Source organism: Terrapene carolina, unplaced genomic scaffold, assembly GCF_002925995.2.
Source record: "Terrapene carolina triunguis isolate 2854851 unplaced genomic scaffold, T_m_triunguis-2.0 Scaffold85, whole genome shotgun sequence".
NCBI classification, from domain to species: Eukaryota; Metazoa; Chordata; order Testudines; family Emydidae; genus Terrapene; species Terrapene triunguis.
In genome coordinates, this window is record NW_020664436.1 from 26,759,719 (window position 1) to 26,786,827 (window position 27,109).

Consider the following 27,109-nt stretch of genomic DNA (forward strand, 5'->3'; position numbering starts at 1 on the left):
CATTTTTGTTTGGAAGCTGAATATTCATGTGCAAGTAAATCCATGTATCAAATAAATCCATACCCTTAAATGAAGAAGAAACACATCTATTAGCAAAAGTTCCATGAAGTAAGCCATGTGAGATAGCAGGTAACAGTGGTACCATACAAGCACTCATATGAAAGTCAAGGTGATGAAGCTGTATGTGTAAATGTTGGAATAATCAAAGACCTCCTTGTAACTAACCACAACATTCTGTCTCCAGAAAAGCATAGGCAATTGAAGAATACATGACCGTTCAGTTGTCAGATTCCACTGCTGTAAGATGTGCACTTGCAATATCAAGTTATAGCACAGGAATTCTTAAGGATAGTCCAGAAACTGCACAGTTTATCAGTTTGGCGTGGTTGAGAGTCTGTGATATCCCAAAAGAACTAATTAAGACAGAAGCAAGTATGAACTCTGTGTAAGTAATGATATTTTGGGCATCATTCCTGTGCACAATGATAGAAAAGGGAAAAAAAGATAAAAGCAAATAGTAGATGTAATGGAAAACATCAATGTTCCTTCTGGAAAAAATCTCTCCAGTCCTGACAGATGGCGATTCTGGAAACAGACTGGAAAACAGACTAGAACTGCAGCTCTGCTTCATCAAGAATGTCATTCTACAAAATTAGCACAGGGGATTGTGTTATTTCACTGCATAACTTTTTGTAAAATTTGTAGCACTGTCTCCCGTACAAAGAGGTGGCTGCATACTCCTCTTTAAGTAAGACTGAGTTCTTCATCACTAGCATTTCAAAATCCTCTCCTAGGTATTTGAGACATTACAAGCCCAGTCCTGCATCCGCTGATATAAATGGAAAAACAATCATTAACTTTAGTGGTGCAGAATCAGGTCCTATGCACTGATTTGGACCCTGATGCCACAAAGACTTGCACACATGCTTAGCTTTATGCACTGTGAGTAGACTCATTGACTTTAGTGGGACTACTTGATGTGTGTAAAGCTAAGTACATGCATGAGTCTTTGCAAAATTGGGGCCTTGGTTCTGAATACAGAAGAAAGATGGGTTTCTTGTGGATATATTCTGGCTCACATTATGACTTTGATTGAACAAAGCAAACACTTTATCAGTGTAAGCGAAGAAACTGAACAATTTGTGTCTTGATTAATCAAGGATCTGAAACTAACTACATTTTTTTCTTGATTACATTGAACATGAAAAATCCCATGAATTTGCTTGTCCAGTAAGTAATTCAGCAGAACTGTGGACCAGAAATTAATGCCACACATTGTGACAGAGCTATTAGACAATTATTTATTGAGATTTCAGCACATGTATAATCCTTTTTTGTTGAGGTTAGTGAAATTGAGGGAGCTACTAGGTTTCATGATCACTGATATTGCAAAACTCCTGATGGAGGCTCCAATTAAGTAAAGCAATTAAGCACCATTTAAGTCCATCCCTATTTAGGATAACATTTAAGCGTTTAAATATGGTCCTGAATCAGGGTCAGAGTTTGTATCAATCATTACATTAAAATACACTTCTGTGCATATTGTTGAATCTTAAAACTTGTAAACATTTTATGTGGCTCTTGGCAACTCTGACTCCAAAGTGACTCTTCAGCATTTATTCTAGATTGGACTAGATCACTGGACTAAACTGAACTTTATGGATCCTGGGGTAAAATCTACCGTAGGACAGGACACTTGCAAGGTTCTCCACACCATTTAAGTCACACAGGGCTTAAAAGCAGCCTGAAATTTTGATGTTCTTTTGTTCTTACATATTCACTTCTTCTCTGGTCTTCTCCCTTCTTGGAATTATTATTATAATAATAAAGGTTTCTGCTCTGAAAATATTGCTTAACTACAGGTAAGGGAGCCCCACCAGAAGCCATATCTCAGTTTCTTCAACTCCGTCAATCTTCCAGGGAGCCAAGATGTCAATTAATCCCACCACTACAAGAAGTTTAAAGTGCAGGGGGTAGTGTTGCTGCAGTTCACAAAGCTGCAATATCGTTAGTGCTCTCTCTGTAGAAAGGGAGCAGTTGTATTGACCTAAAACACCTAGAAAAGTAATTGCTACAGTTGCTTGTACAATTCTGATTTATCATACATTTTGACATGTTTGAAATGAGGCTAAAAGGCAGCCTCTAAAAACTGGTTAATTTGTTCGTGTGCACTGGTTTAAGGTAAAAACTTGTGGGAATGGCAGTTTTTGTTTGTTGTTCATTTTCTACAAACAGTGGTTTAACGTTGATGTTAATGCTACTTTTCATCTTTAATGAAAAGGGTGTGTGGTGATTTGTCGTCCCCCCCCCCCCCCCCCCCAACACAGGTTTGGCTACTGGTGAGAATTTTTTTTCACAGTACCAAACCTTGAACAGTGTTTGTTTTTTTTATTTATTCTCAATACTTAAAATGTTTAAAAAGTAAAACTCTATGGAATGTTTGCAGTGAGTTTACAAGAAAATTATAAGATATAAGAATAATCATTTCAGCAATGCTGTTGCATGGCACTATATGTTGGCACATAGATATATTGATGAGCACTGTACAAAATCCTAAAAACTGAAACAGGTAGATAAAATAGATGAATGTCATTGATAAACTAAATCATTACTTACCTGGACACCGTGGAGTTTTATGTGCTACAGCTGTACCGCTGATTGGACGTCCATTGGGAGTGACACACCAACAGTATCCTGTGTAACTATGACACTGAACCTGTCAGGAAATGACATCAAGTGAGGGAAATCTATGAGACATATGTTGACCATATTGAAATGTTCATGGCACATAGAGTATGTATTTATATATGTCTCTTGAGTACAATGGAGTCCTCCAGTAGAATATATTTTTTAAAGATATCAAACGTCTTTTTCTGTGTCTAGTAAGATAATCCATTAATAGACCATAATTCAAGTCTGATGAATATCCTTAAAGCATAAAAGCAGAGCTTCCCTCAAGCACTCTACAGTAGGTGCTTCAGTGGAGAACTGAGGAGAAAGCTATTAATGTGTTTGCTTGTTTTATGTCCTATACTGAAAGAATAATATACAGGCATTATGAAAAGCTCACAAAAGCTCCCTAGGGGACACGTGGATTGACTGTCTCTGTTCCTGAAGTAAGCCCTCTCTAGCTTTTTTCCAGATAGACAACATATCATCTCACATACAGTAATAACAGGATACCGCACTTTTTCTAGCATTATTCATGCCCCAAGCTCTCAGAGAGCAAACTACTGGAATGCCTACTTTAAATTAATTGCTTTATAAATCCCAACATCTTTAACATCTCCCCTGGAGTCTAATGTCACTTTCTCTACCATACTGATATTTATAAATAGTAAATGTGAACTATTAGCTACACTTAAAAATGACTATGGTAACTTTCTACATGACCCTACCTTTTAAACTTATTATAATGGTAACAGAAGACAGTCCTGCTTAGTATGTATCTGACTGTGATAAAGGCTTCAAATTGCACCCCTCTTGGATTCTAAATCTTCACCTGAGTAACTCAGTCCATGATGCCTGAACAGAGATTCAGCAGCGGTTAGGGAGGATTACTGTATTACTCATGGCATTGGCAATAGGATATGGACTCTTTTACCACAAGATTACTGGTTTGGATCAGGAACAGGACAGAAATCATACACATTTTACCAGCTGATGACTCGTCAGAGAGCTATGAGAAATGACTTGGTTGTCTCACCCTAGTGGAATGGGGTGCACATCACAATAACCTACATCACATTCAGCTATTTTGTTGATCATTTCTGAAGAGAGGCCAAGGACTAAATTGGTACAAAAATGAACTATCCTCTAGGGTGACCAGATGTTCTGATTTTATAGGGACAGTCCCGATTTTGGGGTCTTTTTCTTATCTAGGCTCCTATTACCCCCCACCCCCATGCTGATTTTTCACATTTGCTGTCTGGTCACCCTACTATCCTCCCACTTCTAAACGTCAGTGTTAATGTAATTCCCTTGCTGCATCACAAACACCCAAGCACGCTGAACAGCTAGGCATACAAATACTGAGCCAAAACTTTTCAACCTGGCTGTATGTGCCATCATCATTGCACTCGGGAATGAAAACTTGTTGAAGCTCCTTGCGGGCTTGTTCCTGGGTGTATTTCCTCTCTGCCACACACCTGGAAACATCTAAGACAAGGGAGAAAACAAACAAGATTAATGATGCAACATTAAAGAGAGAATAGGTGATAGCCCAAAGTAGAAACAAGGAAGAAGGTTCAGAGACCCAAATAAAGAAATGGATCCTTTCATCCTGGATGGTGTATTGTTACCTGAGTGTTTAGAAATAGGAAAAAAATGAAAGAAAATCAAAAAAGTTATATCCTCACTGCTTCTCTTTGGTACGATCCTGTGTATACATCGGCTCTCTATGAGCTGAGGGGTGAAAACATTGTCTACCAGCAGCACAGCTACTATTAGGTCTATTTAGACTGCAAGCTGTTTGGAGCAGGGAGTCTCTCACGCACTGTATTTGCACATTGCTACATTGCTTATTACAGCTGGGCCTTACTCTTAGTGGCATCTCTAGGTGCTTCTGTAATACAGATAAATAATAATAATCTACTGTTCAATATGTGGACTAATTATTTCACTTGCAAGGAGTGAATATAATTAATTAATTAATTAATCTTTTCTATCTCTAATTTCTATTATACTAAAAATATAGCTAATAAATCAGCTGTGGTTTATGGGATTTGAGAAAAATGAAACCTACTTTAATTCTGGCAAACTTGGATGCCCCAGCCATGCCCCCTTTCCCTTGACCCACCCTCTGTGCCAGAGGCTGGGGGTGGGGGAATGGTGTTAGAGCCACTATACAGGCTCTATGGAACAGCAGAATTCCTGAATACAGGACAAATTCTTCACTGGCCAACATCCACCAGGTTTAGGGAAGCTTTGTGCTGGGAAAAACTTTCTAACCGTCAGGGTGGTTAAGCACAGGAATAAATTGCCTAGGGAGTTGTGGAATCTCCATCATTGGAGATTTTTAAAGCAGGTTGGACAAACACCTGTCAGGAATGGTCTAGACAATACTTAGTCCTGCCTTGAGTGCAGGGGACTGGACTAGATGACCTCTCAAGGTCCCCTCCAGTCCTATGAGTCTATGATACTAGTGCAAAACTGCCATAAAAGGACCAGAGAATCTGGCCTGGAAAGTGCTAAATAAGTGTAAAGTAATAGTAGTTATCATCTGAGAGTGGGCCTAGAAATTAGGAGTCCCTTAGTCCTAATCTTTGCTCTCATACTGGTTTCCTCTCTGGACTTGGACAAGTCACTTAAATTCTTCGTATTAGTTTACCTCACTGTAAAGTGGAAATTATAATACTTATCTCATAGGAGTGTTGGGAGGATTAATCAAGTTTGTAAAGTTATTAGAAGTGAAAATCATTCTGACTTTGTAAAAAGTTAAGTATTAAGATTAAACATTAAATCGTTATGATGTTTCAGAAGGGACATCTGCAGAAACCCAATATGTCACCTAGCAAATGGACAGAAACCTTCCACCATTCACAGATACATAGGAAAAGTTAGTTAACAAGAGGCTAAATTGTTTTGTATATGTACTTTAATAATGTTAGATTTTCACCAACGGAACTTGCACCTCCATTCTGGTTAATGTATTGTGTAGCTTAGGTAGATCTTGTTAGTCCATGCTCTGCCAAAGTTAAAAACCAAAAGTATTTAATCTACCTTCAGTGCCTTAAGCCTTATTATGAGCTCGGTTTGGTTATACAGTACTTACTTACATGTGGTTTTAATGTAGCCAGTGTTTTAAACTGAAAATAAATCACTCCTTTGGTGGAATTCTGTCCTCATTTTTTTAGCACAACATGTGGTTTAAATGTCTAAAAGGAAAAGTGATATAAATTCCAGCACATAAGGTCTCTACTACAGTGCTGATAATTTATAACTCTATCTCTAATATTTGAATTATCATAAAAGCATGCCAGAGAGAGATAAATTCTCCAAACAACTTGTCCGCCACCCTGTTCCTGAACATCTCTGCCTTCTAAAGCCTTCATATTTGCAGTCAATTTAATACTCCTAGACTTTACAGCGATCAACTTTAATGGAATAGAAAACTCAAGTTTGAAGTCTGCAGTTTCTTGGATTATTTAACTATAGGAAGCATTTGAAGGTTAGTAGCATGGAATTACAGTCCCTGTCTAAACTCCAAAGCAAACCTGGTAGAAAGCTCTCTTATCAAGTTAAGCAGCTGAAACAGTCAAAATATTATTCCAGCTACATCCTTGTAAATTATTCTGCTTTATTGATTTATCAAGATTTACTATAGCACATGGAAGAACTGTGATTCAGTTAAAGCTGGGGATGTGATACAAACTTATAAAAGTGAGGAAATATAAAAGGACAGACAAGATAAAAAAATCATATAAAAATATCATATCTGTATTACTAATGACATATTAGATTATCAAAACAGATGGGCTAAACTCATCCCAAGTGCAACTTCATTAAAGTCATATTATTATTCAATTCTTAAAGTGTTCTTATGGTAAAGCCTAGAGGCCTCAGCCAAAAAGCAGGTCCTGTAGTGCAATGTGCTGTGTAGGCACATAGTGAGAGACAGTCCTTGCCACAGAGGGCAATACTTGAGACAGACAAAGAGTGGGAGCAAGGATGTATTTTAGCCCCATTTACAGAGGGGGAATTGAGGCACAGAGAAGTCAAATGATTTGCCAAAGGTCACACAGGAAGTTTGTGGCAGAGCTGAGGTCTCCTGGCCCAGTGTCTTTACCCCAAAATCATCCTTTCACTTGAGCTACAACAGGGTGATTTTGGATTTAAACACTCACCTATCTTGGACTGTGAACTTAGGTTAAAATACTACGGTAATTACCTCGCAGGTGCATTCTGAGGAGTAATTACTTCATAGGCCTGGTTCTAATCATTGTTACTCCTGGTGTAAATCAGGAGCAACTCTACTGACGTGAATGGTGTCCTACTGGTGTAGAAGAGTATGAGATCAGCATCAAGTCACTGTCTGTGAGGCACGTGGAAGATGAAAAGCATCATATAATGCTAAGTAGCATTTTTAGACAAATCTTGCACCCTCACAATGCTATTGTATTTGGGTTTCCAGCTCTACAAAAAGAAACATTTTTTAAAAGAATCTGTTTTCACTTAACAACTCTTTGAAAACATTTAATGAAAAATCCTCTCAACACTAAAGGCCTGAATCAGCTGCTGCTTCGTGAGAGGTTTCCCACTGAACTCAGTCTAGCTCCCGTCTCATGTATGGATTGGGAACCAATCCAATAGTAATAGACAGGCCCAAGTTGGAGTTCAGTATGTGGAGTGGGTGAAAGATCATTTGGTTCTAGCCCCTGTAAAATGTTGAGGCGCCCAGATTCGGACAATAGAAACCCCCATACTGCAAACAGTTTACGCACACGTGTAATTTTAAATCAAGCAAGTTGTGTCATTGGGTGTGATTCTTATCTCTGCTCTGGCCCCTGTACATGAGGTAAATGGGCTGGAGCAGCATCTCTGGTTCTAACTGGGGGAGAATTCTCCTGGCACAGGAACTGAGAAAGACAGCAGCAGGCTGTCCTTTGAGCACCCATTTGCAAGCGTGGTGGGGAGCCAGAGGGGCAGTCTGGGAGTGGGCAGCAGCATACAGTGCGGCAGAGATTCCGGGCAGTGCTGTAATCCTTAGGGCAGTCCAGGGAAGCTGCCAGAACTTAGCCCACCAGTGCTGTCTAAATTACCCCAGTGACCATTCTAGCCCCTGGAGCAGCCCACAGTGGGAGAGCACAAATGGCTTAAAGCGACATTAGCCTCTATTTCCCCAAGTTTCAAGTACAGTAGCGAGCCTCTTAGGATATGTCTACACTGCACATTAGGCCCAGGCTCTGACTCAGGTTTGAGCCCAAGTCCCCCTCTCATCCACACACAAATCAGTCTGACTGAGGTCAGCAAGCACTCAGGACCCAGGTCCTGAGACTCTGGTAGGGGCCTGGGTCACAGCCCAAGTCCTGCTGAGAATCAAGTTCAAGCCCTGCCATTTTTCAGTGTGGACACAGCTCAAACTGCAGACCTGAGTCAGAAGGTCTGTGTAATGCAGGGGTAGGCAACCTAGGTCATGCGTGCCGAAGGCAGTACACGAGCTGATTTTCAGTGGCACTCACACTGCCCGGATCCTGGCCACCGGTCTGGGGGGGCTCTGCATTTTAATTTAATTTTAAATGAAGCTTCTTAAACATTTTAAAAAACTTATTTACATTACATACAACAATAGTTTAGGTATATATTATAGACTTATAGAAAGAGACCTTCTAAAAATGTTAAAATGTATTACTGACACACAAAACCTTAAATTAGAGTGAATAAATGAAGACTCAGCACACCACTTCTGAAAGGTTCCCGACCCCTGGTGTAGTGCAATGTAGATGCGCAAGCATGGCTATAAGACCCAGGTCTAGCAATTGTTAACCCAGGTTTACAATGCAGTGTGGATGCTCAAGCACAGGCTTGGAAACACCATGTCCACAAGCCTGGGTCCCACCGACCCTGGTTTACAATGTAGTGTAGGCATACCCCTAAAGGCGCAGCATAGAATCTCACCCACTGGGTTCAATGGAGCTACTCCTGTGAGCAAAGGAAAGCATGTGCATATTTATAGGATCTGGGACCAAATTCTCATAAATTTTTGAAAACTAGAAACATAGGGCCTTATTTTTCATTCCTTGTGCAACCAAAATACTACTGAAATCAATGAGAATTTGAAGTATGCAAGGAAATTCTTAATGTAGGATCAACCGTATAGTTAACAGAGGAATTACCCAGACTGGAACAGATTGCCACCCCATCTAATCCACTGTCCTGTCTCCAATAAAACAGTGTTTGATGCCTCTGGTCTAAGAGGAAGGGAAAAAACTATCACCTTTAATACAGCTGGCTAATTCTGCTATAATGTATCATGGAGAGAAAAAAACTGCCAGAAAAAAAAAAAAAAAAAAAGAGGTTTATAATGGAAACAATGACACAATCTTAACAGGGATGCAAACCCTATTTCTATAACTACATCCAATATGAATTATATTTACAGCAAGTTTTGGGCTCCACGGGAAGATCTAATCCAAATTGTCTCACTGGAAATTAAACTGATTGCCAAAATAAGTAAATAAATACATCTTCTGCAAAAGGGGTTTGATTTAGTCAATCCTGTATTTTTTTCTTCATTGTTGGACGGTAATATGTGTGTTAAGTAAGATTAACAAAAATTTCCCAATCCACTGAGCAGCCTTCTCTTACTTTTAGGGGAGCTGACTGTGTTTGACATGGGTTACATATTTATACATCAAATATTATAATGGTGTGTTTATTTATTTATTTTATTATAGACTGAAAATCCCACTGAACAGACAGTAACATTTATCACTTAGAAAATGGTTAAACTTAATTATTTATATTTAAAAAAACCCTGAGGGCTTTGCATAGGTGCTTAACTGTTCTTGTGCTGAACAGAAAGCTTTCCTAAATCCGTGCAGATTTGAACAAGCAGGTTTAGCATAGAAACACATAATCTAGATAACTGTAACTCTTATTGAAGGCTCTCATTTCTGGCTCTTGCCATCTTGCAGAGTGCCCAGATAATCTGACTTTTCCCTAAATAGTCCCCGTTTGTCATTTGAAAGTGTTCAGTATATCACTATAAAGACCTCAGCAGCAACTGAGGCCCTAATTGAACAAGATACTTAAGCACATGCCTAATTTTAAGCATGTGAATAGGCCCACTGAAGTTAATTGAACTACTCAGATGCTTCAAGTTAGGCATATAGTTATGTATCTCACTGAATTGGGGCTGGAATGAAGAGGTTTCTTTTCATTTTTCTTTCACTAATTGGTAAGTGCATGCATTATGTGTATCTGGTGTACTTCTAATTTTGGGAGAACATGCATTAATCAGTGAATATAATATTTCTGTGCTAAAAGGGTTTTCAATGTAACAGGCTTGTCTTTGGTATGTAAGGGTATATACTGCCCTCAGTTCATGCAGGAATCTCCAGTGACACTGGATCTAAGGCTGTCTACAGCTCTAAGAGCTGATCACCACTAGGCTAAAAGACATATGTATCAGTATTCTAGAATGATAGGAAATATGTAACAAGTCACTTGTGCTTGAATCTCCTTGTTTCAAAGATCTGAAGACCAACCACGTTTTGAGAGTGGAGAGGGGGTGGATGTCTGCAGAGACATTTAACATGACACATTCACAACATTAAGACTTTGTACTTGCTGGTAATGATCATCCAATGATTTCTGTCTTTTCATTTTTATTGCTGCATTCTGGTTCTTAACAAGAAGGCAGCATTATCTTTGCTGAAACCCTCTTCTCTTGGCATCTAATGGAGGCAGGCACTGTGTTTTTCACATTTGCAACCACCCAGCAACTTAGATTGTTAAGCTTTAAGATAAAACAAGGAATGCTGTGGTGGAATCCTCCTTGGCACAAAAATATTCCTCTCTCTTTTGACTAAGTCACATTTGACTAGATACAATGTGCCTAGAGGCATGCCAAGTATTCACAGTAAAATCTGAAACAGAAATCAACCTTAATTTTGGGTTTATTACAAACCCAAAACACAGACCAGACCTTCTGAAAGGGGCACAAAGGTTCACAAATGTTTTGAATAAGCCTGACCAGGTTAATATGAATATGGGCCCATTTATGATTCTACATAAAAAAAAAATCAGGAAAAATTCACTACGTGTGCTTTCAAGTCTTCATTGCTGCATTGGGGCTTCAGTCCTGGTAGTTTCAACTTAGTTTTGCTTTGAGATTTTAATTTTGTACAGAAACAGAGTGAAATTACATGGATTGAAATCAATAGAAAATATTAGCACAAACCTCTACTAAGTGGAACTGTTGAACTTTGAAGACCTGTGACTATGGCTGAAAGTACATTTGACTATAAAGGAGAGTTTTTTCGCTCCCTATTCCTGTGCATTCTGACTGACTTTAACAATCTTTGCATGAAGTTATAGTAATATGAAAAAGATGATACATTTGAGAATAAGATGGACCAAGAACAGAATACAGAGACGTTTAGATCTACATCAGGATTTGAATTCTGTAATATGCCACCAATTTACAGTTGAAAGTTACCTCCAGTAGGAAAATACTTCTAGAAAGAACTGGCCAACAACATTTTTTTCATATAAAATATCCTTTTTTAAAAAATTGGATTTTTTTTGTAAAATGTCTTCTCAATTTTTTGTGATCTTTTTTCAGTATTGTTTGTTTTTCATTTTGTGATTCCCACCCCCCATCATTTCAAAAATTGAATTCTTTTTTTTTCCCAAAAAAAACTTGCTGGGTGTGGGAAAAGGTTGAGGGAAACAAGTAAAAAGAATGGAGGGGAAAAGAAAAGAAGGAAAAAATGCAAGATGTGAACTATTTTACTTTTATGCTTGGGAAAATATGCTAAGCTTCCATTTTGATATACCAGGTGTTTGCAGTAACCTACAAAACCCTATCTGGGCCCAGTCCTAAGTCTATTGAGTTCAACAGTAAAAGAGACCAGTGCTCTTCCTATTAGCCCGTTCTTCAGCTAACAGACAACAGCAGCACTTCAGTTAAGAGTTCCTACGTTTGATTGTCGTGGGACTACAGACAAAGTATTTTCATTGGAGGGCCCTCAACCTTGGAATTCCCCCCATTGGTCCAACAAAGCCTGAGTTGTTTGACCTACTAAGCCAAGATGTAAGTTCTATCTTTTTAGTCAGGCTGTTAGCAGAAGGTGAAGGATTGGTAAGGTTGGATGGCTCCGCCCAAGTTTATTTTTCATAATGTTAAAGTAGTAGCATAAAATTCACATCCTCAGAGAAACACTCAATAGTGATATCCTGCTTTCCCTACATGTAGGGAATGTCACAGCTGAATAGTAATATTAGAATCTGAAGAGAAAAGTTTACCTTACTGAAGTGTATGCTGTAAATTTCCCTGTGTTTGGAGATTTGCAAGGAGTGCATTCTACAGCTAATAAGTAAGAGTGGCAAACTTTTTTCACCACTACCAGGAACTTTAATTCTTTTAGTGTTACTGAAATGCTGGATGTCCCTCATTCTGGGAAAATAGCAAAATATTTTATGTGAAATTCCACACATATTTTTATATGTGTTTCAATTCTTTATGTGAATCTGAAAATGAAGAGAGTACCCTTTGTTATGTCTATGATAGCCCATAAAAGGAGGACATTTTTAAACAGTAAGGCTCTTTAAGATATCATAAATTAGTTAAGCTAAACATCAGCTGTATAGGGTTTCCCATAGAGAAAGGGATCTACATCATTACAGAGAAATAGCAATGATATTATTTGTGATGGCTGTCTGGGCTGTGCTTATTTAGCAGTGAGACACTGCAGGTATAGCCTTTGTAACGAATTAATATAGCTATACTTGCTATGCCTGGAGTGCACACTACCACCTCATGGGTGTTGAGGAACTCCAGGACAGAGTTGAAGCACATTGGCAGGATTGTATAGGCACACTTACTTTGCCATTGTCCAGAATGAACTTGTGAAATGGATACAGGCTATTAGTCAATCACTATCTGTCACATTAACTTAAAAATAAATGGAAAGAGGAAAAAAAGAATCTTCTTGCTATTATTGAAAAACAAATATAATTATTATCTTGGGTGCATAACTCTGCAAATCTTACAGCTCCTTTTCAAGTAAAAACACCTATTAAAGCCAATGGGAGTTTGTCTGAGTAAGCACTCCAGGACCTGGCCCCATAGGAGCTTGTGTGTACCATCACTGACAACTAAACTGAAAGTTCTACTGGTGTCTAGAATTCAAAAGCAAACATCGCATACTCTCTTCAGCTTCCTCATGCTTAGAGCCCTACCAAATTCAGGGTCCACTTTAGTCAATTTCATGGTCATGGGATTTTAAAAGTCGTAAATTTCATGATTTTAGCTATTTAAATTTGAAATTTCACAGTGTTGTAATTGTAGGGATCCTGACCCAAAAAGGAGTTTAGGGGTAGTTGCAATACTACTATCCTTACTTCTGCGCTGTTGCTACTGGCGGTGGCACTGCCTTCAGAGCTGGACAGCTGGAGAGCCGCAGCTGCTGGCTGGGGGCCCAGCTCTGAAGGCAGAGCCGCCACCAGCACCAGTGCAGAAGTAAGGGTGGCAATACCGAGACCCTCCTAAAATAACCTTGCCACCCCCCTGCAAATCCCTCTTGTGTCAGGACCCCCAATTTGAGAAATGCTGGTCTCCCCCATGAAATCTGTATAGCATAGGGCAGGGGTCGGCAACCTGTGGCACACATGCCAATGGCGGCACGCGGGCTGATTTTAAGTGGCACACTGCTGCCAGCCAGGGTCCCGGCTGCCAGCCCCACTCAGCCTGCTGCCAGCCTGGATTACGGAAGCGGGTTGAGCGGGGCCAGCAGCTGGGACCCTGGCTGGCAGGGGCCGGCGGACGGAACCTTTGTATTTACAATAAACCTTTGTATTTATTTTTGAATCAGGAAATAGAATTTTACAGCAGAAATATGATTATCTACTAAATGCTACAGGATGGTTCTAAAACCTATAGGACTGTTCTATAAGGGAAAGGCCATGATTTTTTATGAAAAAAATCTTGTCACAGATTTTATTATACAGCACAGTTTCTGCCACAAACATACAGCCCTATGTTATTGTCAGATAAATAAATAAATACAAATTAAATATCAAGAATAAGGCCCTGATCCAGCAAAGCACATGCTTAGCTTAAAGAATAGGAGCAGTATAATTGAAGTCAAAGGACCTACTCATATGCTTACAATTTAAAATGTGATTAAGTGTTTGGCTGGTTCTGGGCCTGGATATCCAGACTCTGAAGACCAATCACCAAGTTTTCACTTAAGGCAATGGATGTTTCTCCTGAGTGAGGACTAAAAAGTTCAGGTTAAGCCCCACTATACAGAATCTTTCATCCAAAACTCTCAAAACAATTTATACACGTTAATGAAGTCTCACAACATCTGTGTTAGGTGCCCATTGTACAGGTGGGTAAAAGAGACAGACACACTGAGTTATTCAATGTCAGACTCAGAGTAGATGCAAATCCAGGAATAAAATACAGAAATCTTATCCCCAGTCCCATACTCTAGTTACTAGACAATATTCCTTCCTTTAAATATAAAGCAGGAAGAAATGGGGGCTTGCCTCCAAAGGCTGGAGTGCAGCGGATAGAAACAGACACAGCAGTGCGAATTGGAAGGAAGGCATTACTGCCTAAGATCAGATTTTTCAGGATCCCTCTGCTTCCAACTGAACCTGCCTCAAAAATCTCAGGATTTTTGTGCCTCAACTGTGAAAATGCTATTGGGCAGAACAAAGCAGGATTAGAGAGATAGGTCCTCTCCAAGCAGCCTGAAAAGAAGTCAGCACTTGAGCTCTGGAGATCCATCACTATCTTGAGTCACTTACATTCCCCTGATTTATGATTTATTTTTCTGATTTATAAAAGACAAAACACATTTATGTTGCGTGTCTATTTGTTATGTGAAGAAAAGCCTGGGGGAGAGAAATGGAGGGATCAGCCAAGCTGAAAGGTGTCTCATTGTGGGCAAGCATAGAAGAAGGCTAGCCCAGGCTCCCTCCTCACCCTCCACAGCAGCATGGCTCTGGTGGATTTTTGATGCCATGGGAACCCACCTGCAACTCTCAGGGGGGCTTCAGTGGATGGAGAAAGTATTCATGCAGTCTAATGCAGAGGAGTTCTGTGCAGGATTGGTAGAGAATGAAGCCATGGAGAGAAGGTTTCACATAGCCCTACCCCCTTCCTCCACCGCATATTTTCACTCCTCAGAAGCCATAGAGCTCTAAGGACAACACAAAGTCTTTGGGAAGTTTATGAGGGGATTAAAGATTAGGTCAGGGCAACTCCCCACTTCCACATGGGCCAGCCACTTTTGATCCCTCCACAAGTGTAAACCATAGGGGATGATCTGGGTTCAGTTCTTAATTGAGCAAAACCCCCATTAACTACACGATTTTGCCCTTTGGCAGCATCCTGACAGCAGACTCCTGTGCTGTGCAAAGCTCCACTAACTATAAAGGGGCTCTGCATGACCCAAGGGTCCAGATGACAGGATCTGGGGGTTGTTTGTAAACAATGTGACTTTTCTATTCCAATTATTTTTAATTGCCGTATTTGTGTGTAATCAGGTACTCATTTTGGTCAGAGTCAGGAAATGTTAGCTCATGTGGTTCATATTTACTTACAGAGCATCAAGAGTCAATCCTGTAAAAGCACTGAGCACTCCTTCGAGGTTCCAAGACTCCTCAAATCACACTGACTTCAATAGAAGTTGACGCACGTCAACCTCACAGGATCAGCACCTCAGAGGATCAATCCTCAGAGTAGAGTTCCAGGTTATACTGGTTATAACATTAGGCTTAAGTAAAGTATACCAGGACAGTCTTGTGAATAAGGCCCTGGACTACTGTCCAGGAAATCCAGGTGCAATCCCTGGTTCTATGACAGACTTCCTGTGTGACCTTCATCCAGTCACTTAATCTCACTGTGTTTCAGTTGTCCATTTGTAAAATAAGGATAACAATAGTTCCTTTCACCCACTCTTTTCTATTTAGATTGTAAACTCTTCAGGGCAGTCTCCTCCTATGTATATATACATTGGGACCTGATCACGATTAGTGCTTCTTGGTTCAACTGTAACACAAATAATGATGCTTCTCAGCTCGCACCAATTTTCTTGCACAACCAAATGTCTGTTTCTAGTGAGGGAAGTTCAGAGTTTAGGTTTGGTTTGGAGAAGCATCCAAAAATGTGGCTGTTCATCTAAAGTTTATTCAAACTAGCTGAACCTCTTGAAGCTACAAAAGTGGGCTGGAAATATTACAAGAATCAGACTTCTCACAATGTTTCCAACACTTTGGCATCTGGTTCCAGCCTTGCCGGGAAGCATAAGAGTGCACAAAAATGAAAAATAAGAGAGAGAAAAATGAATTGCAGGGTTGTTGTTTTTCTTAACATTAGGCGTGTTCTAATTTTGGTCAAAGGTGGGTGTAAGGCTCACGAAGTACCTGTTTTCAGACCAGTTCATCCTCTCTTAACTTTATTATCTTAAAAAACAAAAATTCACACACAGCTATTTAAGTGCCCGTTACAGGCATGAAGGCACAGGAGACAGAAGTGGGAGAAAGGAGATGGGGATTAAAGTTCTGTCCGTAGTTTTATTGTCACATTTAAAATCCAAACTTAAAAATAGATTCCCCCCGGTGTTAAGGAATTCCCTTAAAAGTCAACTTTTCCTGGAAAATGAAACCTGAATAATTAACAAAAACAAAAGAGAAAACAATAAGCCCTTTAAAACAACGGTATCTCTGTAATTCCAGTCTTTTGAAAGTCTCAAAATAAATATATCAAGCAAATATTGATAACAGAATTGGACAAAGAAGAAAGTCACTGTGAATTCTTGGCTTTTGTGGGAGGAGAGATATGTCTGGGGCTAATATTTGGAGAAAGGAATGTGAGGAGACATTAATTTGAATTTGATTCAAATTTTATTGTGTATGTAAAAATATCCCAGTTTTGACTGTGTAAACAGGCATGTGAAAGGCTTAAGAGAAAATGCTGACTACAAGTTATTCAGTGAGGCTAGATGGCAGAAACTGTCACAAGAGCTCAGTGGATATGCTGACCTGAAACCAGAGCTGGTTACAGCATTTTGGACAAAAATGAAATGGCATCAAAGCCAAAATATTTCATGAAGATGTATCAGTTTTGCCAAAGTTTTAATTGGGAAGTTGTTGGGGGAGGGGGTAAGAGAGAGACTCAGTCCCTGCTCTGCCTGATTCAAAGTAATTCTGTTCGGAATCAGGCATGTATGGATTTGAACCTGAATCTTCCCCCCCCCCCCCCTCCCTGAATCGAGACACTCAGGTTTTGATCCAAAAACAGACATGTAAACAGAATTCAATTTTCATGAAAATGTTCTGTCAGCTCTACTAAAAACCTCTGCTCTTTCACTAATTAATCCATCACCTGCAACAACAAGCTCCGCTCCTCATAGGCAGTTGGCTGAAGTGGAGTCTTTCTCAGCACCTTCAGCAGAATGTTTGATCAGGGTTATCAAAGGTGACAGTGTAGCAAGGTGGGAGGCAAAGATTGAAACTGCAGTGAGACCAGTTGGCCTCCCTTTTTCTGTGCTCAAACTTGTTTTCACAGCTTGAGTTATTTCAGAGGATTGCTGCCATGGGCAGGAGGGAAGTGGCATGTCACCAAACACCCCAAGGGTGTTTTGATTAAATTAAATATGAAATTAAAAGTGAAAATAGGAATAGTCTCTTTGTCACTGATATTCATCAAGTGTACAACTGGCACTTATGCCCCAAAGCAGTATAGCATCTATATAGAAAAATAAAATTTAAAGTTCAGTGAATTTCGTGCTCATTGAACTGAGAGACAAAAAGCACCACCTTGAGCTGTGTGTGACAACTAACGGTAATATTTAAGCTGCCCGAGCAGAGCTGAGGGGTCAGATGCCAGGATTACAATTGTGCTAAAATGCTATAGGTTAAAATGTACACAGCAATAAAGTACTTCTGCAAACTTTATATATCAACCAATTGCAGTAAAAATTTGCAAGCACTGCTAGAACTGATCCCCACAAGCTTTGCATAGGGAAATTCTATACATTTTTATAGGGGGGGAAAGAATTCTGTTGTTGCCATTGTCAGTGCATTTGGTAAATTGCATGGAAAAATAATTAAGAAAAGAGTATGCATAACACTTTACTTCACAGAGTGCATAGTGTTTTAAATATGTACAGTACACTAACACAAAGTGTTTACAATAATTCTTCCTGTTGTTAGTGGAAACAACAGGCACTTGGGCTCAAGTAACTCCATTATGTTTTCTTTGTTCATATAAGGAAGTAGATCTATCAGCTAATACAATGCTAGCATGATGTTTCGTCTAGGGGGAGGAGGAGACAGAATGTCTCTTAAAGCAATCTTGGTGCTTTAGAGGCTTGTTGGAGCTAATAGAGAGAGATGAAGTAGAAAATTGTCTCCAAGAGGTTGAGTCTGTGTGGTCTCAATCTTTTTGTTGTTATTAGACAGTAAGGGAAGGTAAATCTTTGTGATCACCGCTATACTTATATTTAAAAAAAAAAAAAAAGAGCACTGAGCAGAAAAATCAAGCCCTGCATTTAAGAGAGGAAGCATGTCATCATTTCTCTAAGCATGCCAGCCCAAGGTCTCTATGACTCGGATTTGGAGGAATGAAAATGTGCATGTCTTAGATCACTAAATAATGGTATTGAAATGTTGGGACATCTGATTGCCCAGTGTCTATGAACTTAGGGGAGAAGGAGAACTAAACGAACAAATGAAGTAACTAGGGAAGGAGAATGAGGTGTTGCTGCCATCTCAAACTATTTCATTGGATTTCAAAACTAGCACAAATTTAAAAGACTTCTTTCTTGTCATTTAAACCCATGGATTTACTTCCTGGGTGATTATTTTTGTTTGTTAAATTGAATCAAAACCAAACATGTTTGTTCTAGCAAAAGGAATGTAATTAAGAAGTAGAAGAATGAGCCTGCCTGCCTCAATGGAAAGTACTGAAGGCGGTAGGCAGGACGCCTCAAACAGGATTCTGTTCGGTTCCTATTTCTGAGGTACAGGCAGGAAAATCCTAACTGTGGAGCCAGTCCTGCAAGGACTGGATCACTCTCCATTCTCATTTACTTCAGAGGGAATTATGGATGCTCATCACTTCACAGAATCAGGCTTGAAGAGAGGTGCACTTGTGTGTCTAAATAAATTAGGGTGATCAGACAGCAAATGTGAAAAATCAGGACGGGAGTGTGTGTGTGGGGGCAGGGGGGGTAATAGGAGCCTAGATAAGAAAAAGACCCAAAAATCAGGGCTGTCCCTATAAAATCAGGACATCTGGTCACCCTAAAATAAATATGCAAAGGGTGTAAGAACACTTGCTTCAGGAAATTGCAAAGAATTGGAGGGAAATAAACAAAGACCTCAATCCTACAACATCTTGCACATAGGCAAACTGCTGCGGCTACGCAGAGCCCTACTGACTTCAAAAGGGATCTTTCCTGGCATGGCAGTCCACCCATGCACAATAAATTGCAGCATCAGGCCAAAGAAAGTAACAGTGAGGATCCAATCCAACTCCCATTGAAGTCAATGAAAGTTGGAGCAGGCCCTAGATGAAGAAATGATCACATGATTGAACAGGTGACCACATAGGGACTATGGGTGGTATTTCCAAAAGCACCCAAGTGACTTAGGAATGCAGTTCCCATTCATTTTCAATGGGATATATGCTCCTAAGCTATTTAGACACTTTTGCAAATCCAACTCTAGAAGAAACCAATTTTGTCTCTAAAAATTAGGGATTTTAAGAAAAAGATATTTGAATTAATCTAACAAGAAAACTCAATTTTGTGAAACAAAAAGATGCTCAGCCCAGCCAAACACATGGATGCTTGAGATGCCAGGGGATCACCAAAATACTGGTGCCTAGCAGAGGAGGGTTCTCAACTAAAGATTTAACCATTTTGTATCGGAAACTTTGGGGGATACTTTCAAGTGGCTGCTTAAGACAAATATTTACTCATGGAAATGGTCCTTAGTGAATTTTTCATTGTAGCACAATTAATATGAAGATTCATCAGCCAGTAAAACACTGGAACAGAGGGCCTGATCCTGAAAGTTGTACTGCAAGAATGGACATCTGCACTTGCAAAGGACAGCTTGCAGAATCCAGACCAAACATTATATTATCCCTCTGATGCAATAAATAAAAATCAATTGCTTTGTGAGGAGTTGGGTTTATTTTATTTCTGTTGTGCTGACTGATGAATATTTGTATATAATATCATTATAATAACTTGCCCTAATAGAGTATCTTTCAGATGAGCATCTCATCACTTTACCAACTCCCCTCCCGCCCCCACATGGGAAAACCAGGCTACACTTGAACAAGATCACATAGCATGGGCCTGATGCAAACCCACTGAAATCAACAGAAAGACTGCCATTGACTTCAATAGGCTTTGCATCAGGCCCCAAATCAGTGGCAGAGTTTAGAATAGGATCTAGACCTCCCATTCTTACCATACTTAGAAATATTTGGGTGACTTCTTGTCTAGTGGGGTTGAAACCATTCTCTTAAAACCCCACTGTTCCTGCTGATTATCAGGGTAAAACACCCCTAATTTAATTTAATTTTCTACATTATGAACACACCAGGCTTTGCAGTGCTTACCTTTGCAGTTGCCCCTATATGCAATTTCCAACTGAGGATCTTTGCATTTTGCTCGCTGAAATTCACAACGGGACAGGAAAGTCCTTCCATCAGAAGCACAAAGTGATTTCTGAGGGGATCCTGCACAGTCCAGGCTGCATTCTCGGTCTTTGTCTTGGTCCACTCTCAAAAACTAGAAACAAAAACAAAATGGCATGAGACTTTGGGAAGTTCACTCTAACAGTCAATGGTCATCAAGGGCATGAAAAGCACTTCCTGATCACCTACTCCACAGAATATATGCAGGTGCACTCCAAAAAATGTTTAATTGTATGCTAAATAATAGATAATTTGGTGTTTCCTGAGTTTTGATGGTTCAGCGGTTAATGTGAAATACTAGTATTTAAAACATCTCTGCAGTGCATATTTAATTTATTATTTTAATTAGGGAAACTCTGAACATAAACAATCACTCTGGAGAGAAAGGAGGTTGCTCAGAGCCTTTACAGGCAAAAATACTGATATTGAAAAATTGAAACCCCCTTCAAAACAGAAATGAGGATTTACTGTGATCCATTAGCTACTTATAGTAGCCATGGGTGAGCCGCAACACTTTGTAAGGTTCAGATTCAGTCTGGATTCTTATATAAAACATGAGCTTCATTCTACAATAATGAACTAGTGATGTACCTGAGTGATAATGGCTGGACCTGCCTCCATCCAGCATGGGAGCCTTGATGCTACTGGCCTTCTTGTGCAAAATCCTTTCATCTCTGTGCAGAGCGGCCAGCACAGACTCATATGCCAGCAACATCCAACGTAAATCCTCAAAAGGGTTATGTGAGTCCTAAGTGGTACGTGCAGTGGTCTTTTTCTGGCCCTACTGCACAGAGATGAATTTCACTCAGAGTAAAATGTCAGGCTACTTGATGCAGCATAAACTCCAGGATATATATCTGCCAGGGTTGGAAAGAGGCATGTTATGGGTTGTGACTTCTTCCATGACCCCCAGCCTCAGCATACCCTTTTCCACTCTGCAGCGACTACCCCCCACAGATTTTGACTGGAGTGGCTTCTGCAGGCACATTGGGACAGAGACCACAAAGAATCATAGAAGATCAGGATTGGAAGGGACCTCAGGAGGTCATCTAGTCCAACCCACTGCTCAAAGCAGACCAATCCCCAGACAGATTTTTACCCCAGTTCCCTAAATGGCCCCCTCAAGGATTGAACTCACAACCCTGGGTTTAGTAGGCCAATGCTCAAACCACTGAGTTATCCCTCCCCCCGGGACATCTGGTCCCCGCTTCTGGGTCATCCAGCTTCCTCCTGTAATGGAGGTAGAGGGGAGCAAATATAGGCCATGATTGTAGTCTCTCTGTCAGGTTGTTCTAGCTATGAGTTACAACAGGTTAGAGAGAAATATTTTTTCTCTCTCTAATTTAATTCCCTAGTCACTTTGAACATGCTAAATGATCATCAGTTTGGATTTTAGTCTCTTACCAACTGCATATAACCTTACCGTAGTTCCTGGAACTGAGAAAAGCAGGATCTGCTTGCGCTGAAACACATTTCCCTTACCCTAACTAGTTTTTATGCCACTTTCACTTTCAGACAGAAATGAGCAGGAAAGCATTTTATTTTCCAAGCATCAGAAGGGCTGGTGCCATGGGGGAGGTGAAACCACTAAGTCCTCAAACAATTTTCTCTATCATTTTACTCTTTTCTGAATAAGCAAAAAGGTATGAAAGGCATGTAGTTACCAGTAGATAATCACCCTCCTGGGCATTACAAATGGACCTTAGAAAATGTCATCGACCAGCTGAAGTGTTGCCGTGGTTTTACAAAATGTGCAATGACGCTTTATTGCTATTAATGTCCGATACAGGAAAGTTTAAAGCTTTAGGTTATGTCTGCAGGCTAATGAGAGGGGAAAGCTTTGAGCAAGGAAGAGGAATAAGAGCAGAATTTGTGCATCCAAAGTACACAAGCCTCCAGACTTGCATACCTCCCTTTTCTGGAGGAAAGTGTCGGCTATATATAGCTCACCTTAGTGAAGAAAAAAAAACCAGTCATAAATCCACTTAATTGTCATGCTTAAACTCTGGTCTGTTTGCATTTCCTAGCACTTAAAGTGAGGAAATGCAGATGTCTTATGGTAAGACGTGATAATTATCATTTTCTGTAAATGGAGAGACAACCTCACAGCTTCCATTTAAAAAAACAAACCCTAATATTCATATGGTTGGAATTTGAGTGTAATTTTCACATTTTAGCAGCACAGGATCAAACAATAAAAGCATTCTTTTCCTACTCACAACACTCTTTTGGCTTGCTTTTTCCTTTTAAATAGTAATTAGCTTCAGGAGCAGATGATTCAGCTGACAGAGAAAAACCTATGCCGTATGTCTGCATTTTAGATATGTTTTTCCCCCCTCATAGTCGTTTGTATGTGTTTTTTTCTCTTGAGAGGTGCTTAGATACTGTGATGACAAGGAGAGTCACATAAATACCTAGATAAAGTCTCCACAGCTCCCACTTTAATTTATCTTACTCTACTGACTCACAGCAAAAGTAGTGGTAATGCAAACTTCCTCCACCCTGATGAGAATACAGATGAGAGGGTAGTTTGGTCTCCATCCTCATCCAGCACTTGATCCCTTTAAGTCAATGACAAGGCTTCCCAGGAGAAAAAAAATGGACTGGGGCTTTTGAAGGGGAAATCAGGCCATTTGGATTCAAGCCCCTGCTCTGCCACAGACTTCCTGTGTGGCCTTGGCAAAAACACAACAATTAATCTCTGTCCCGCAATTCCCCCATCTGTAAAATCTGGATGATAGTACTTCTTTTCTCTATCTGGGAATCTCACATGCCCCCCACCACTGTAACATCTGAGTGCATCTCAAGCTTCACAACCCCCCTGTTATAGGGAAATGCTATGTCCCCATTTTACAGATTAGGAACGGAGATGTAGAGACCCAGATCCACAAAGGTATTTATACATTACAATGCTGAGCAATATCTAACTTTTAGGAGATTTTAGAAAAATCACAGGAACAACACTGCAAGCCACAAAGCCACAGTTAGGCACCTAGGCTACCTATACAATGGATGGGGAGATATGTGCCTAAGAATGTGATCCACAGAAGCCAGAACACTAGATGGGAACTGCCTAAGCTAGCCAATGGGAGATGCTGATGAGAAGGGTGTTTACTAAGCCCCACCCCTCTGATGGAAATAGGCACTGAAGATTGGGCTGCAGTGATCTACAACCAGGAATCCCTCTTCTGGAATCTGGTGGCTTGGGCACCTAACTCATTTCTTGGGAGAATGAGCTAGGCATCTGTCTTGCTCTACACAAACGAACCAGAGGAGGAAGTGATGCCCTGCCTATATCTTTTAATCCAGTAGTGAGAACTCTCACCTGGGACATGGAAGACCTGGATGTAATTTCCCCCTCTACATGTGGGGAAAGAAAGGATTTTAGCACAGTGGATAAACAATGAAAGAGTCACTGAACTAGAGAGACGGCAAAAAAGACTCTGAAGCTTGATGGTTTGGGCACTGAGGTGGGAGACCCACGGTCCAGACCTTGCATGCAAGTTTGGTGGAGGACCACATATCTTCTCCCCACTTTGTGGATTGCTCTGAGGCTTAGATGGGAGATAGGTGTCTGGGTGCTTAGAGGGAGGTAGCCGTGTGTGTGCCCAATGACAGAAGCTTAGGCACAAAGGAAACTTCTACTGCAAATACTTAGCTGCCGAGTGAGCTTAGGCACCCAAGTGGGAGTTTTGTGGATCGCAGTGGAGCCTAAAACTGGGACTTGGGCACCTAAGTACCTTTGTGGAACTGGACCAGAGAAACTACGATTTTCCCATGGTCACACAGGTAACTTATGCAGAGCAAGGAATTGAATCCAAGTCCCACACTAACTCTTTCCCTCTATTTTCTAGTGAGAGTGTAAGTCCTATGGGGAAGGCAATACCTGTTACTGTGTGGTGGTTTAGTAACCAGTGCACCAGGACCCTCATCTTAGCTGGGGTCTCTAGGTGCTGCCATTGTACAAATAAATTAAATAATATGATTTGGTTCAGGCCCTCAATCATTGATCTCTCTGTGGAGAGTGCCTAGAAAGGGAAAAATTAGAGTCAAGACTAGTGTAGACATCCTGGCTACTAGTAACTGGACTGAGATTACCAAACTCATTTTGCAATGGCCACTGAACAGCCATTAGATTACACTAAATTTTGGTTACTTCCAACCGGCTCTGGATTTGAACCAGTAACTTATTATCCCATCACCAATTCCCCAGGTTCTTCATGTTCAAGCTTATGTTTTAATGTACTTTCTGTGCCTTGATTTCAAGGTAGTGGGGAAAGCTGATCATTTAAAGTCTTTCTAGCATGATTTTGCCAAATCTTTTTTGCCATTACCAGTCTTTGAATTCATTTGGAACGTGAAATGTGAAATCTTCTAGACTTGTCGCTTGATTTTTTTCTAGTGCGTCTCTGTCTTTTGTCATGTTATGAAAGTTTAGAAATAAACCAGGAAAACAACATTTCCCCAATACCACCTCCACAATCCATCCCTGGAGTACTGTCAAAGTAAATGTATTGAGAGCAAATTACTTTGATGTCTTTGGAAAGTTGTATCTTAACGGGAGTCCAGGCAGACCAAGACAACCAACCTGTAGAGAGGGGTAAGGCCAATATGCCCGATTACAGCAGGCAGACATCAATTTCACAACACTGAACTAGACTGAAAATCCCCAAGGCTGTTTAAACTCTGAATAACAGAACCCACCCTCTTGGAATATTCAGTGTCCACTGATGAAGTTACATTTTGGAGGGCATTCAGCCAAAAAGTTCAATTTAAACTCTTTATTATTTCAAAGCCTTTAGATGAGATTATGATAAATTATAGGTTCAAGGATATTGGAGTAACCTGGAAAAGCAGAGGATGAAGAGAAACCCCATGAGACAAAGCCACTTGAATAACTTGTTGGGTAGCCAAACCTCAGTGGAGAATTTGTGTTGTACACTTAAATAGTTTCCACCAAGCTAGCAAGCTAAGGAATTTAAGAGTAGGGAAGACAAAAAGACAAACAACTGCCAGAAAAGATAGCTTATAGGAGGCATATTAGTATGTTTACTTATGGTCTGTTGAAAAAAAGAGTAAAAGGAATGCACAGACATTAGACAGAACACACTGTAGCTGTTACTGTAGCAGTGCAGGATGCTCCAATCCTGGATCCCTTAGTCACATGAAGCCAATGGAAATATTGTTAATATTGTTGAACCCAATAGAAATATTTGAGTAAGGGCTATAAGATCAGGCCTTAAATTAAGATTTCTGCCCATTTGCCTGTCTTAATGGGTGAGACAGTACCACAGAAGCTGGTACGATATTTATGTGCAAAGTGCTAGATTGTATATCTTATCTCAAGTTGTACCTTACTCTACAAGTAGTCCTGTTGTTTTAACTGGAACACCTTATGAAGGAAGGCGATACTAAACACAAGCAGGGGGGACCAGAATGTGGCCTAAGCAGATTACTGGCAGTAATTGGAGGCAGTTGGATCATCTACCGCTAACTTTAAGACAATTTGAAACCAAAACAGTTGTTATAAAATCATGTGATTCACTGAAAGACAAGCCTCAACTAACATTTTGTGAAAAATCATAATTTTAAATAAGGATTATTCTGTGGCAGTTTCTTCACAAGAAAAGCTCATGTTTTCAGAATATATATTAGCCATATTTGTAGAGTTCCAACAGTTTTCTGTTGCTTCATTTCAGATTGCAAGGGATTGAGAAGAAATGAATTTGCTCTGAGAGATAATGTGTCACTATTTTTCTGACTCCTTCACAATAATCTCTGCAATACAGTACTTTGACATTTCTTTGAATCCTGTGAGGCATGGGAGTCACTAGCTAGTATGATAAGAACTGTTTATAACTTATTACTAGTTATCATTTGTTGAGCACAGATGATGCATAACTTAAACTCTTGCTTTAAATATTATGATCCATGTACTGACTGGTTGCATAGCAATGTATGTGAAAAATACAGTCACTGCCAATATGGAGGGTAAAAAGACATGGTAGAATGAGTGTGAAAGGAATTTTCTTTGATAACCAATAGATTTTTTTCATTTTTCTTAACCTGAAGTAATCCTGAGACATGCAAACTTTACTATGTGGCAAGGACTCTCCCTGTAAAAGGAACTGCTTGATATGTCTAGAGAAGGATAATGAAAAGAGACTGATTATATAGATAATACTATATTATATAGTCCATGGGAATTGATGGAAAATGTACCAACATATGTATTTATTTGATCTTATTCTGTATTGCTTAGTTATTTGTAAATTGTGTGTTTTCTCATGTTACAACATGGCCATAAGTGATATAGGAAACTATTGATTACCCTCCATGTCCTTGTTATTTACATTATTATGTTATTTATAACAGTAGCACGTATGGCCAATCACTGGGGTTTTCTGTACCTGAAAAGGTAGTTGGGGTAATATCTTATATTGGACCTACTTCTGTTGGTGGAAGGATCAAGCTTTTGAGCTACACAGAGCTCTTCTTCAGATCAGGGCAAGGAATCAGAGCATCTGAGCTAAGTACAAGTTGGGACAGATTGTTAAGCAGAAGGGGCAACACATAACACTGCTCTACAGCCAAAATGCTTCTGAAATAAATGTAGTCAAACTTTACTAATTCTGGGTTACTGAGAACGAAAATGATGCTTAAAATTGTTGATTGGCTCTAGTTTTCAAGATATGCTATTGGGTCAGTATATAC

The 27,109-nt window shown here is 39.9% G+C and overlaps 1 protein-coding gene across 1 annotated transcript in view; it reads right to left on the reverse strand.

The window, feature by feature from the left end:
- SMOC2 (SPARC related modular calcium binding 2) overlaps positions 1-27,109 on the reverse strand; it is a 172,526-nt gene that overhangs the window by 90,054 nt on the left and 55,363 nt on the right. Inside the window, exons 2-4 of the mRNA XM_024215126.3 lie at positions 20,318-20,489; positions 4,052-4,158; positions 2,617-2,716 (exon numbers count right to left, since the gene is read on the reverse strand). Coding sequence (XP_024070894.1) covers positions 2,617-2,716; positions 4,052-4,158; positions 20,318-20,489 — 379 coding nt within the window. The remainder of the gene's footprint in view (positions 1-2,616; positions 2,717-4,051; positions 4,159-20,317; positions 20,490-27,109) is intronic.